This window comes from Jaculus jaculus, chromosome X (genome assembly GCF_020740685.1).
Source record: "Jaculus jaculus isolate mJacJac1 chromosome X, mJacJac1.mat.Y.cur, whole genome shotgun sequence".
NCBI classification, from domain to species: Eukaryota; Metazoa; Chordata; class Mammalia; order Rodentia; family Dipodidae; genus Jaculus; species Jaculus jaculus.
Window position 1 is genome coordinate 37,048,059 of NC_059125.1, and position 13,229 is coordinate 37,061,287.

General features: G+C 34.6%; 1 protein-coding gene across 1 annotated transcript in view; it reads left to right on the forward strand.

The window, feature by feature from the left end:
- Positions 1-13,229, forward strand: part of Cfap47 (cilia and flagella associated protein 47) — a 290,704-nt gene that overhangs the window by 257,285 nt on the left and 20,190 nt on the right. Inside the window, exons 60-62 of the mRNA XM_045140870.1 lie at positions 1,058-1,213; positions 3,888-4,059; positions 6,882-7,043. Coding sequence (XP_044996805.1) covers positions 1,058-1,213; positions 3,888-4,059; positions 6,882-7,043 — 490 coding nt within the window. The remainder of the gene's footprint in view (positions 1-1,057; positions 1,214-3,887; positions 4,060-6,881; positions 7,044-13,229) is intronic.

Below are 13,229 nucleotides of genomic sequence, written 5' to 3' on the forward strand. Positions count from 1 at the left end.
CAAAAAATCTGAATAATATATTTCAAATATATTCATATAGAGATTTCAACTTTTTACTTATATTCAATTTATATTCTATATTCAATAAAAGTATAACAATATGGGCTGAACTGATGGCTCAGCAGTTAAAAGTGATTGCTTGCAAAGCCTGACAGCTTGGGTTCAATTCCTCAGTACCCAGATAAAGCCAGATGTACAAAGTGACTAATGTTTCTGGAATTCATTTGCAGTGGTACTAGGCCCTGGTACCCATTCTCATTCTTATTCTCTCTCTTTTTCTTTCTCTGTCTCTCTTGACTGCCCCCTTGCTTACAAATGAATAAATGAAAAAAAAATTAAAGTGTAACACCATATTTGGGAGAAATATTAGGTATGGATCCCCATACATCCCCATTGCATTATAGATCTACTGCCAATTATTACTATTTCCTTATATAATTAGCAATTGTACATATAAATATTACTTTGTTTTTTCACTTAACAGAAGAAAATAATCATGTTTTAAGATTGACTTTGAGTACATTACAATAATTTTTAGCAATAGGTTACATTTTAACATCATATATATGTATTAATTTTATTGTTCTGCTTAAGTAAGTATGAATTTTAAGGTATATTTGAATGGCCAGTTATAAATATTTAAATATTTAAAATAAGGGTTACTAACATTATTTTTTGTTATTTCAAGGTTTTGCTATAGTATTATTATAAAAGTACAGCTTTATTGTAGCCATTTGAGTTAATGATACAACACAATCAGCTCCTGAACCAAATTTGTTCATCCTAATATCATCTTTCATAATATATTGTAGATCTTGTAGATTAACCCTTGGATACAATTTTTGCATATTGTTTCATGTTTACATTTATATGTAAGATAAATACATAGATATGATAGAGGTAAATATATAGCTGTTATACAAGCATGTGTACATGCCATATGAAATGACAATGTAAATTGTGTTAAGTAACATTTTATTTTTCATAACAGTTCATTTTATCTTAAGAATAATGACATTACCTAATACCTAAACTAAAAAATCATTCTTTTCTACAGTTATCATAACATGTCAGGCCAACAAGTGGGTAGAAGAAAAGGTGGAAATAACAATGATTGGTAATTTTTTTGGCCCACATCCTTCAAAAGAAATAACAGACTTTTTAGTAGTGCCAAAAAGGAATTCATTTTATGGTATTTATGAAAATATTGATGGTAAGTGAATTTCAATAGTGGAATTATTATAAGAATTATTAACTTACCTAAAATTGTAGGCTGCTGATTACTCAGTAATGAAGATTTATTTTTCATTTACAATGTATCATTCAAGGCAGTACTTAAGTAAGCATCTGTTATATTTTTTGTTTTCATATATTACTCTCAAAAATGAGTTATGGTTTTACTAAATTCATAAAACACTGATTGTAATTATGTCAACAATGAAAACAGAAAAACTGTCGTAGTGATAATTCTACTTCTATTCAGCTTTGATTTCTTTTTCTACCTTTTATGATTTTTGTGTAGTTCTGAACATTGCGCCTAAGGCATTATGCATGCTAGGATATTCTGCCACTGAGCTACCCCAGTTGTCTTTCAAATTTAGCTAATGCAATTGAATCTATAACTTACAATTTTAAATTTAAAAACAAAATTTCATAAAAGGATCATCTATGAAAATAGTGAAAAGATAGGATAACTAAATGTTGCACAAAGTCTGAAATTAAATACTGATCACTAGTGTCCTCTCATTCTTGGAAGTTCCAAATTCTTCTCTAAACCTAAACTAAATTATCTACTCTTGCTTACATTGCTGGCTTAATCTTTTGAAATTATTTTGATACTTTCGCTTCTCCATCTACATAAATTCTTAACAAATAAGCCAAGCTGATTACCATTACGTACAATTCCCATAAGCTGTTCCAATGAATAGAGCTTCTCTCCCTACTTGCATTTACCTAAACTTCACTCACCCTATTGGTCTCCTCCATGGTAGTCCTTAATAATCAGGACCCCAGCACTATTCTATCATAGCTTCCTGCATTTCTTGATGGTAGCAGTTACCACAGAAGTAATTTAAAAGCTAGTCAAACTACTCGTGGTATCAACTCTGTGAAACCCTATTATTTCAGTGGTTTCAATTTTACTCACTTTGTAAACCTACCAAATAAATATGACTGTTTCCTATACCAATGAACTTTATTGTAAATTAACTCACAACAGCCATACTAGCAGACCTGAAAATGGGTTGAAAGCCTCTGAAACTAAAATTTAACTTAATTTTACATTGATTCATATACTACAAATCCTATGAAGGCTTCAGTAACTAAGCACCTGTATATATCAACTTGATAAAGGAAAATATATTTTGAAACTTTCATTAGTTGAAGATTTAGCTCAAGTGTAGAAAAGTCCGCATGTGCAGAGAGGCCTGGATTTAATCTTTAGTACTGTGGAAAGTCCTTATTTTGTCATTTGGGTGAAGTGGTAATTACACATCTCACAAAATATCCTCAAATACTTAAAAGTCATGTTCACTGAATAGAACATATATTCATATGGGATATTTCTATATACCATTCTCAGAGCAAATTAGCCTAGAAAATATAGACACATTGAATATATTCTACTAAAAAATTGTTAATATGAAGTATCTATATTTTTCAGCAGGATAAAGAACAGCAATTTGGGGGGCAGGTTTATTTTATGTGTAGTAAAAGAAAAAGACCTTGTGGGGATTTAAATCAATCTATGACATTTTGTTTTCAAAAGCTTTGTGGGTAAGCATTAATGTGAGTTGAACATATTATAGAACACCTACTTTTCAACATTCACTAGCATAAATTAATGTTAACTTTACTTTACTTTATAGACAGCATATGGAGATTTAGATACCATCCATTCTCTCATCTTAAAGTACAATTTGTTTTAATTGACTCATTCCTACTCCTATCCCCAATGACACTGTCCCCAATTTCCCTCTACCCCAGCTCTCATCCATTAATATCCATCCTCCTTCTGTTTAAATTGTACACATGCCCTTTCACTCTCATCCCATCCCTTCCATCTCATGTATTTTCACAGAGAACATGTGGTTTTGATTTTCTGGATTTGGGTCATGTCATTTAATATAATTCTTTCCAGATCCATCTATTTTCCAGCAAATTTTAGGATTAAATTTTCCATATTCTTGGATAGAATTCTACTGTGATAAAAGCATAGTCTGATATCTATCAATATTCTTAGGAAAAAGTAGCTGTCAGTTCTGAATTAAAGTAAGGATCATTTTTGCCTTTATACAACAGATACAAGCTTTAGAAATTAGTACAGGTGTGGACTATAGCAAGTAATAATTCTCTGACCTTTTTACCATGATCTTCATGTAAAAAACTTCATAACCTCCTACTTAGGAAAATATTGTTAACCATATTGTCTATAATATTTCAAGATTAATAAATAAACTTCATTTTATTAAAATACAGCAAAATTGAAAATCCTATTCTAATAGCTAAGGATCCTCTTTCAGCAATGAATAAACTTAAATAAAATCTTATACATTTATGTTATATCACACATGTTGTACTCTTTCTTTTTCACAGTTAGTATTGATTATTAATTTCTGTTTAGTTTTTATTATTCCTTAAGCATTAATCAAAAATGTTTAATATGGTGGTAAAATTATATTCTGTATTTTGCATTCATTAATTAATTTACCTTTAACTAATACTTCCTTAATATTATATAGCTATCAATGTAATAAACATTATGAACATAAATCTAGATAACATTACATTTTTCCTCAGATTATCTACTTATGACTACTGTTGACACATAAATTCATGTTCAATCTATGTATAATTTGTGAGACTAAAATATACTTCAATTTTCCTAGTATCTCTGAGAAGACGTGAATTTGAATATGAAGTAGAATTTGAATCTGATGATTGGAAGAGTAATTTGGAATCTACTGTGACCATATATTTATACAGAAAACATTTTAATGTGAAATATGAATTGATATCATTGCTCTTCAATATTATATTTGCACCAAAAAAACCATTTAGGTAAACCTGATTTACTTCTATTTTTTTATAGAGTATTAGTACTCTTTCCAACTAATTAATACTGTTTTTCTATCTTTCAATATTTGTGTTATATTATTTTTGATGCTATGTGAGAAATATTTGGAGCTATAACATTTCTAGCTATCAAAGTATAAGAAGTATTCTAAGTATAATTCTAAGTAGAAGTATTCTAAGATAGTATTGTAGCCCAAATATTTGTAAATCTGAGATATTTTTAAGAACTATGACCTCCTTAAAGTCATTACAATACCGTATTTACAAAGAATTCGTTTTAAGTATATTTTATTCATTTATTTCAGAGAGAGAAAGAGGGAGAGAGAGAGAGAATGAATGGGAGTGCCAGATCCTCCACACTGCAAACAAACTCTAGATGCATGTACCCCCTTGTGCATCTGGCTTACATGGGTCCTGAAGAGTCGAACCAGGATCCTTTGGCTTTGTAGGCAAATGTCTTAACTGTTAAACCATCTCTCCAGCCCCCAAAGAATTCTTTATTTGCCAACAACTTTTTGGCAAAGTGATTATGTGATGTGCAATAACAATATGATATTTTTATGCTACTTATCAAAATAGAAACATTTCAAATGAAGAAAATGCCTAAGCTGTGTTTGGAATTGCAACTGTTTTTATTACCCTTTACTACTCAGTACTATGTCATTGCACATCCATTAGTAACATATAAAGTAAATCTATAAAAATAATGGGCTTTTGGTGTTTTCCTGTAGAAAACCTCACCCGGTGTCTTTATATTTACTTATGTGAGCAACTAATACTTAAGCAGCTGTTAATACCATGAGTCACATCTGAAATAGGGACTTGATTGTGTCTTAATGCACAGAGACATATTAGAGCTGAAACACAAAATACAGAATATAGTATAGTAGAAAAATATTGTTGAATGGTAAATTTTTTAAAATATTTTTTGGTCTATTATTTGTTTATTTATTTGAGAGCAACAGACACAGAGAGGAAGACAGATAGAGGGAGAGAGAGAGAATGGGAGCACCAGGGCTTCCAGCCACTGCAAACGAACTCCAGATGCGTGCGCCCCCTTGTGCATCTGGCTAACGTGGGTCCTGGGGAACCGAGCCTTGAACCAGGGTCCTTAGGCTTCACAGGCAAGTGCTTAACCACTAAGCCATCTCTCCAGCCCTGGATGGTAAATTTTTAAAACACTGACAGGAAATAATTCATAAAATTCTGTAAATGCTTAGTTGTTGTAAGATATAACAATTGAGTTTTGTGCACATATGCACATAGTCATCAACTTTTCCTATTCTCTAGTTCAATTTTATTTGGTATGGTTCATTGAAAGAGACAGTTAAAAAAGGAAAACCAAAATAAAGAATAGATCTTAATTATCCTTGTAAAATAGCAAAAGTGGAAGTAGGAGGATGAGTGCTTAAAATACTGAAGAGTAATAGTATTTCATGTCATAGTCACAAGAGCATACTGGGTATTTGTTTAGGTCTTACATTTTTAAGGTATTCACTTTAAGATGCTATATCACCCCTCAATGCCTAAATGATTCTAACTAGTATTCTGCTTCTGTGCAACATACTTTTTTTTTATCAATATCCTGTTGAAATAACATTTTAAAAAGTTGCATCTACTATATTTAAGAGTATGCACAATGAAGTAATGAACATCTTTCTGCACATTACCTTTCAAAATCTTGGAGGTATATTTTCAAGGAAAATACTAAAAAAATAGTTAAGTTGCTGGTTCATAGTGTGCTATTCTCAAATAGGATACCATATTGCCCATTCTCTTTCCAACTGGTTGAGGAATTTTGTATACTTACCTGAGATATTGTCTGATAATTTAGGTAAACAGTTTGTAATTTCATTGTCCAATCCCAAATTATGATATTAGCAGTAATAATAACCACAGTGCTACTTTTTTAAATCTATTTTTTTCCTAATCAGGCAAACAAACCAAAAACCATTTGTCAATACCAACTCCTGTCCTATTTCTTCAGTCTTAATATAGCCAAATGCTTTGAATATCTATCTTTAATACTTTTCCTCCTGGCTGAAGAAATGGTTAAGTGGTTAAAGGTGCTTACCTAGAAAAAAATCTGGCAGCCCTGATTCAATTCCAAAGTACCCACATAAGGCCAGACATACAACATGGGACTTCTCTCTGGAGTTTGTTTGCAGTGGCAGGAGACACTTCTGTGCCCATATTCTCCCTCTCCCACCCTCTCTCATAAATAAATGCATCAGTAATATTTAAAATAATAGTCTATTCCTTTCTAACTCAACTGCTACTTTATTGTACATTATTCTTAAAACTATGTGTAATCTTTTGCCAGTTAAAATTTAATTTTTAAAAATCTTCAATTATGTAGAACATCATAGTTGTTCACAGATTATATAATTTTATCTGTGAAGAAGAATTGAAGAGGATTCCATAGTGTGTTTCATGTTTGCAGAAAATCTCCAATGGGAATACCTATTACCATAAAATTTGAACCCATTTGCCAAAGTCCACCCATAAGTTAATAAGCACAATCATAGTCTCTCCGGGTTATGGAAAATTTGTAGAGCCTAATTTATACAAATTATTCACTTTTAGGAATTAACTAAAGAAAAGAATGATAACATAAACTATTGTCTACAAAATGATTCCTAAAATAAAATAATCACCTACATTTTAAGGAATTTATTGTTTCAGTGAATTTTACAGAGACCTGAAACTTTATATTTACATTTTCTCCTTAGATATTAAATCAGTGTGTTTATTCTCCATGCTTGTTTTCCTGTAGTAACTTTAAAAAAATTAATTTTGTATTCAAGGGCTGATATTATATTGAAAATTGAATCCATGACAGATGGAATATGGAGGTATCCTTTAACATTGATTGCTACGGAGCCTGAAGTAGAAGATATCATTGACATTCAAGGAATTGGTTTATTTAAGACTTCTGTTACAGAATTTACACTAACAAGTCGGACTAGGTAATATATATGAATATGCATTTAATTAGTTTTATAGATCTAACTTATGAACTGAGCTGTGAAATTTTTGAATTGGAGAATCCTACATGTCATCTTTAGCTACTTAGGCCAGAATGATGCTATTTCTATGACCCAAACACTATAGACCCCATAAATTTTTATTGTAATTTTGGAAAATGGGGTCTTTAAAGTAAATGTTAAATGAAAATCAAAGGTAAATGTTTGGTTTTTAAAAGTTAGGATTACATTTGTGTTTGTTTTTCAGATAACTTTCAATATATCTTCTAAATATCAATGAACTGATTCATAATAAATTTCAGTTTAATAAAATGGTATAATTCAATAGAGATGCTTGGATAGCCTATACTGATTCCCTTTACATTCAACTCCTTAATACAAACAATTATTTTCTTTCTCTATATATAGTATTTTCTGAATATTTCATAAAAATGAAACCTCATAATATAGAATCTTTCACATGCACTGGCCTTCTCTGATGTTCTGAAGATGCACTTCTCAGCATGTTGTATACGTCTGATCAATTTCAGGAGTACAAAAATGGTGATTTTTACTGAGGTCCAACTTCAGAGCAGAGCTCCTTTTGAGAAAGAGAAATTATTTTCCAAATCTAGTCAGTTGGGAAAAAAATTGTATGATAGTTTTAAATATGGTTGCATAAACGATCTCTGGAATTTTATATTTCATATTGTAATATCTGGAGGTAATTTCTTTTACTCCAGAGTTTGTGAAGATTGGGTGAATTCTTAATAAAGAGGCTATTATTCACTTAACACAGAAAAAATAAAACTTTGATATCAAAAGAAAAAAGGCGTCATGATACTAATTCATAATATACACACATTTTAGGATATAACTCAGTAGCAGAGCACTTGCCTAACACACAAAAGGTCCCTATGGAAAAAAAGGAAAACAAAAAAGGATGTTCATTTCCCCCATTTGTTCTACAAACAACCTGATAAGTAGTAATATGAGAAGAAAGCCCTTAACTATTTGGTTCATGTCCTTTGTTTATGAATTTATATGAAAACATTCAGTCTTTCACCACAGCATGCAATGTAAGCTATAGAATATTTAAGGTAGTCTACATAAAGATGAAGAAACATTTTCTCTATATATTAGGTTCCCAGGGCAACAGTAACAACTCAACACAAATACCATGATTCAAATAACAAAACTTTATCTTCTCACAATTTTAGAGACTAGAGTTCAGAAATACAGGTGTTGAAAAAGCCATACTTTCTTTCTAAACTTTAAGCAACAAACTGGTCTATGTCTTTGTCTTAGCTTCTTGTCCTGCTGAAAATCCATGGGGTTCATTAGCTTGTATGCCTATCCTTCTAATCTGTTTCCATTATCACATGCCCTTCTCACTGAATATTCCTGTTAGTATCTTTTCTAGGCACACCTGTTCCACTTCACAATAACCATTATATAGACAATGCCCTTATTTCACCATCATGAGATATGAAGATTCTAACAAATTATTTTAAGCAGAATTCACTAATTCTCTATTTCTAATTTTATGAGTATCAAGAGTGAATGTAATGGCTATAGAGATGGTTGAGTGGTTAAAGGCACTTGGTTACAAAGCCTGAAACCCTGGGTTTGATTCCCCAATACCCACCTAAAGCCAGATACACAAAGTGGTACATGTGTCTGGAGGTCATTGGCCATGACATTAAGCCCTTCTGGCTTTCAGTATTTCTATTGAGAAATCTGAGGCAATTCTAATGGGATTGCCTTTGTATGTAGTGAGTTATTTCTCTCTTGCTGCTTTTAGCATTGTCTTTTTGTTTTCAGAGTTAAGAGTTTTAGCTATGATATGTTTTGGAGAATTTTTTTCTTTGTTCCTGTCTGTTCGGTGTTCTGTGAGCTTCTTGTATCTGGATTGGCCTCTTTTGCAAGACTGAAATAATTTTCTTCAATAATTTTCTTGAGGGCTGGAGGGATGAGTTAGGGGTTAAGGCATTTGCCTGCAAAGCCAAACAACCCAGGTTCAATTCTTCAGGACCCATGTTAGCCAGATGCACAAGGGAGCGCAAGTGTCTAGAGTTCATTTACAGTGTCTGGAAGCCCTGTCTCTCTCTATTCTCCCTCTCTCCCCCGCCCCGTCTCTGTTTTTCTCTGATAAATAAATATAAAAAAGGTTTTAAAATAATAAGTTTGTTGAATATGTTCTCTATGTCTCTGGACTGGATTTCTTCCTGTTCTGATATTCCCATGATCTGGATATTTGGTCATGTTAGGGTATCCCACAGTTCCCTTGTGTTCTGTTCACATGATTCTTTGGACTTAGCAAAGTTTTTAGATTTCTGTTCAATTTCTTCTGCCATGTCTTCCAACTCAGAGAATCTGTCATCCACATGCATGACTCTGATAGTGAGGAGTTCTAGAGAGGTTTTTAGAAGCTCTATTGATTTTTGTTTTTTGTTTGTTTGTTTTGTTTTTTGCATTGTGTACATGTCTTTTTGAAGTACAATTTCAGGTCAAGGTCTGATATTCTTGATGCTTCCTGGAATTCATTTTTGCATTTGATCATGTTTTCATTCAGCTTAATCAGGTGGTTATTGAAATCCTCTATTTGTTGACTCCTCATCAATTCATTTTTGTCTCTTTGAAGCCTTGTCTGGTTTGTTTCAATTAAATAAAGCCTAATGACAAAAGCTGAGTACTCTAAGAGACAGTTCAGTTCAATTTCATTCATGCGATTATTTTATCTATTGATTGATTGATTGATTGATCCTTTGTTTCCAGTTCAGAAATTCTCTTGATCAGGGTCACATAGCTTGTTTATTTGTTTATTTATTTATTATATTTTTATTTTGGGATTCAATTTCTATTGTTTCCTCTATCATTTCTTTGGAGGCTTCCATTGTGGAAGTAGATATCATTGATAGAAATTTCTCCATTTTTTGACTTTTATTGTATGTGTGTTGCATTGTGATATACCCATCTCAAGGTAAAAGTCTTATTTTATTGAGGGGTAAAAAGTAGGTTCTTCAATGAATCTTCAATGGTATTTCTGAGCACACACCCTCCAGAGCAGGAGGTCCAGGTATTGGGCCAGCTCAGAGGTTTTTTGTTGTTGTTATTGTTTGTTTGTTTGTTTTAGATATGGGCATATTTAGTATGTAAACAATACATGTTGGTACCATCCTTTTCCTGCTCCCTTCCCTGTTTTTAAAGGGGCCATCATTGTTCGGATACAGGTCAACCCCATAGGGATTGTGGGTCATGCATTATGAGGGGGAGAGGTAATGTCTCTGTGTAAAATGTCCCAACTTGTAGCTGTAAAATTCTTTCCTCCCCTTCTTCTGCAAAATTCCCTGAGCCATGCTAGGAGGTTTTTAAGTGTACTTCAGTGATGGGCACTTAGTAGTCTCTAGATCTTTTGTTGGGTAGGTCTTGAATGTCTTTGTTGTCTATCTACATCACCTTTGTGCTGATATCAGATTCACTAAGAAAACAGCACTCTTTCTCCTTTTACCAATTCCTCTGTGGTTGCATCTGGGGCTGGGGTGGAATGTACTGGGTTATTTATCTCCTTAGGCCCACCTCCCATCTGTAAAAGAGAAGCAGATTCTCCAACAGAGAATGAAGTCACCACCAGTTAAATTGGATAACCATTAAATTAAAAGGGTGTAGACCCTCTTATAGCCCAAGGTTAGTGGGATCTTGACAACAGAAAGCAGAATCATTATCTGGATATGATCCTGACTTTTTTCCCAGTTCCAGATATGGTTTCCTTCCCAGTAAGCAGATCTGTTAGCCAATCCAAGAGGAGTTGGTTACCCACTATTGCCGGGCTCCACCAGCAGGTAGTGCTGAGGAAGGACCAGGCCCACTGGTTCCTCCCAAGGGGTTGAGGAGGAAGATGAGTGTTGATAGCCAGGAATACACCACCAAGCTGGGAGTCTTGTTGAAGCAGGAACTCGCTTTATTGTTACAAGCAGTTACTTATATAATGTTGAAAACGATGGTGGAGATTTTAGGACAGGGTGAGAGGTAAGGGCCAATAGTATACAGTGACTTTTGAAATGATTGGTTCTAAGCGTGTGTGCACAGGAATTCCAACTCCTACACAGAAGTAGCAGGTCAGGAGCCATTAGGTGTCTTGCTGAGTCATAGCTGGCCAGAGGCAGATTGCCAAACTTTAGCTAGGTTCAGGAAGTTCCAGTAGGCCTCACACCTGGGCCTCTCAAGGCCCAACATCTCCCCCTTTTGTTTTTGTAAGAGCATTAGTCACCATGGTCCCTGTCTTAGTTTGTCCCCCTCTGGGGATCTTACCCATTACTGGCTACCAGGTGTTTAGCTTGCTGAGGACCCTCTCCATGGCCTGTCTTAGGTTGTGCCCCTCTGGAGATCTTACTAGTCATTGGTCACATGGAGGGCAGAGGAGATGGCAGTGGGTCATCTGAGGAACTTAATTCCTGAGTTGTCAGCCTGTGACAATGTACCTCGACCTGATGGATTTTTATTGCCTCTAGCCGCTGGTGAATGAATTGTGTATATATTTTTTTAATTACACAAGGCCTGACAGTGAGGATAAGGAAGAAGGGAAGGAGGGGCCCGAGTAGAAGGGGGGGTAGGGTAAGAAGCCATGTAGGCCCGTCCACAGTGGGCTGTCCTGGAGGTCCCGCCATCTCTCCTCCAGGTCCTCTTGAAGTTTTTTGATATTGTCAGGAACAATTCCTGATCTAGTGCATAGAAACAGTATGATTCCTGTAAAAACAAGCATATTCCTCTCTTTTCGGCCAATAATAAGTCTACTCCCCTCCTGTTTTGGAGGACTACCTCAGCCAGGGAATCTAGCTGTTGCTGGAGATCAAAGATAGTGTTGGACACAGCTTTTATGTCACTGATCAACTGGAGAGAGAGCTTTCTGTGGAGATGGACTGCCATACCCATCCCGGCTGTCCCAGTGGCCATGCCTGCGGTTATTACCAACCCAACAAGTAGGGTCATATGGGCAATAGTAGTTGCATTATTGGTGATTACTGCAAGCAGCCGGGGAGGCCCAGATTGGAGGCAAAGCCAGCAATCCTCCGCAAGAGAGGGAGTTATTTGGTTTTCTTGAGGGAAGACACATCCAAACCCTCTCCCTTCTGTGAGGAGTGGGTCTCGTCTTCTCCAGGCCCCAGTCAATGGGTCTCTCCATTTGACCTTGATCGAGCTGTATGTGACAGAGGATGACCAATGTTTTTGAAATGGAGACATTTTTCATTTCTAGAAAAATTTAAAATATTTAAGGTGAATAATGCTTTCTTTAGCTGATCATGGGGGGGGTAGTGATTGCCCCTTTTGTTTTTATAATTGTGATTTAAGTGTTTGTTTATATCTTTCAATAATAGCATGGCCTCGAGGGTTATATGGAATGCCTGTGGCATGTGTAATTTGTCACATCTGGAGGAAACTTGTAAAGTTTTGACTTACAAAGCAGGGGCCATTATCTGTTGTTACTTGATCAGGCAACCCCAGAGTGGCAAAACATTGAAGCATATGACTAATGGCATGTTTAGATTTTTCCCTGGCATGTGCAGATACCCAACAGGCATGGAAGAAAGTATCAACTGATAAGAAGATAAAGCCAAAAGCCACAGCTCACTTCATGAACTCCTGCTAGGCATATTTTGTATATCTTTAGATTGAAATCTGAAACCCACCACCACACCTTAAGATCCACCCAGTGACATTGCCTCCAGCCAGGTGGCTGTAGAATGTAAAGTATAAACAAATAAACAACTGAATCCCCACAGTCTTGACCAATTTAAGATATTAAGACCTGTTAAACCAAACAAGTTAAATACTTCTAACATATAAAGGCACAGAGTAAACAATTTTAACTGGTATAAGGCATAGCAAGGAGAGACTGAAACCATGCAAACTCAACCACCATCCAAAAGTGTTTGCATTTCTATGATAGTCTTTCCTCAGGCATCCTCCTTAAGATTGCTAATGTGTTGACAATGGCAGCTTTAGTAACATAAAGCCAGTCTCTGTGCCAGTAAATTTTACTTGCTTAAAGTTTTCCAGCTTAAAATCTTAAATTTCTCAGTCCAATATCTCTAGCCAAGCACATCAGTCCATTACAAATTTAACCTTGATAAAACTCTCTGGGCCTGGGCAGTAGGACTTTATGCCAGTATGCTTTATGCCAGTAGCCCA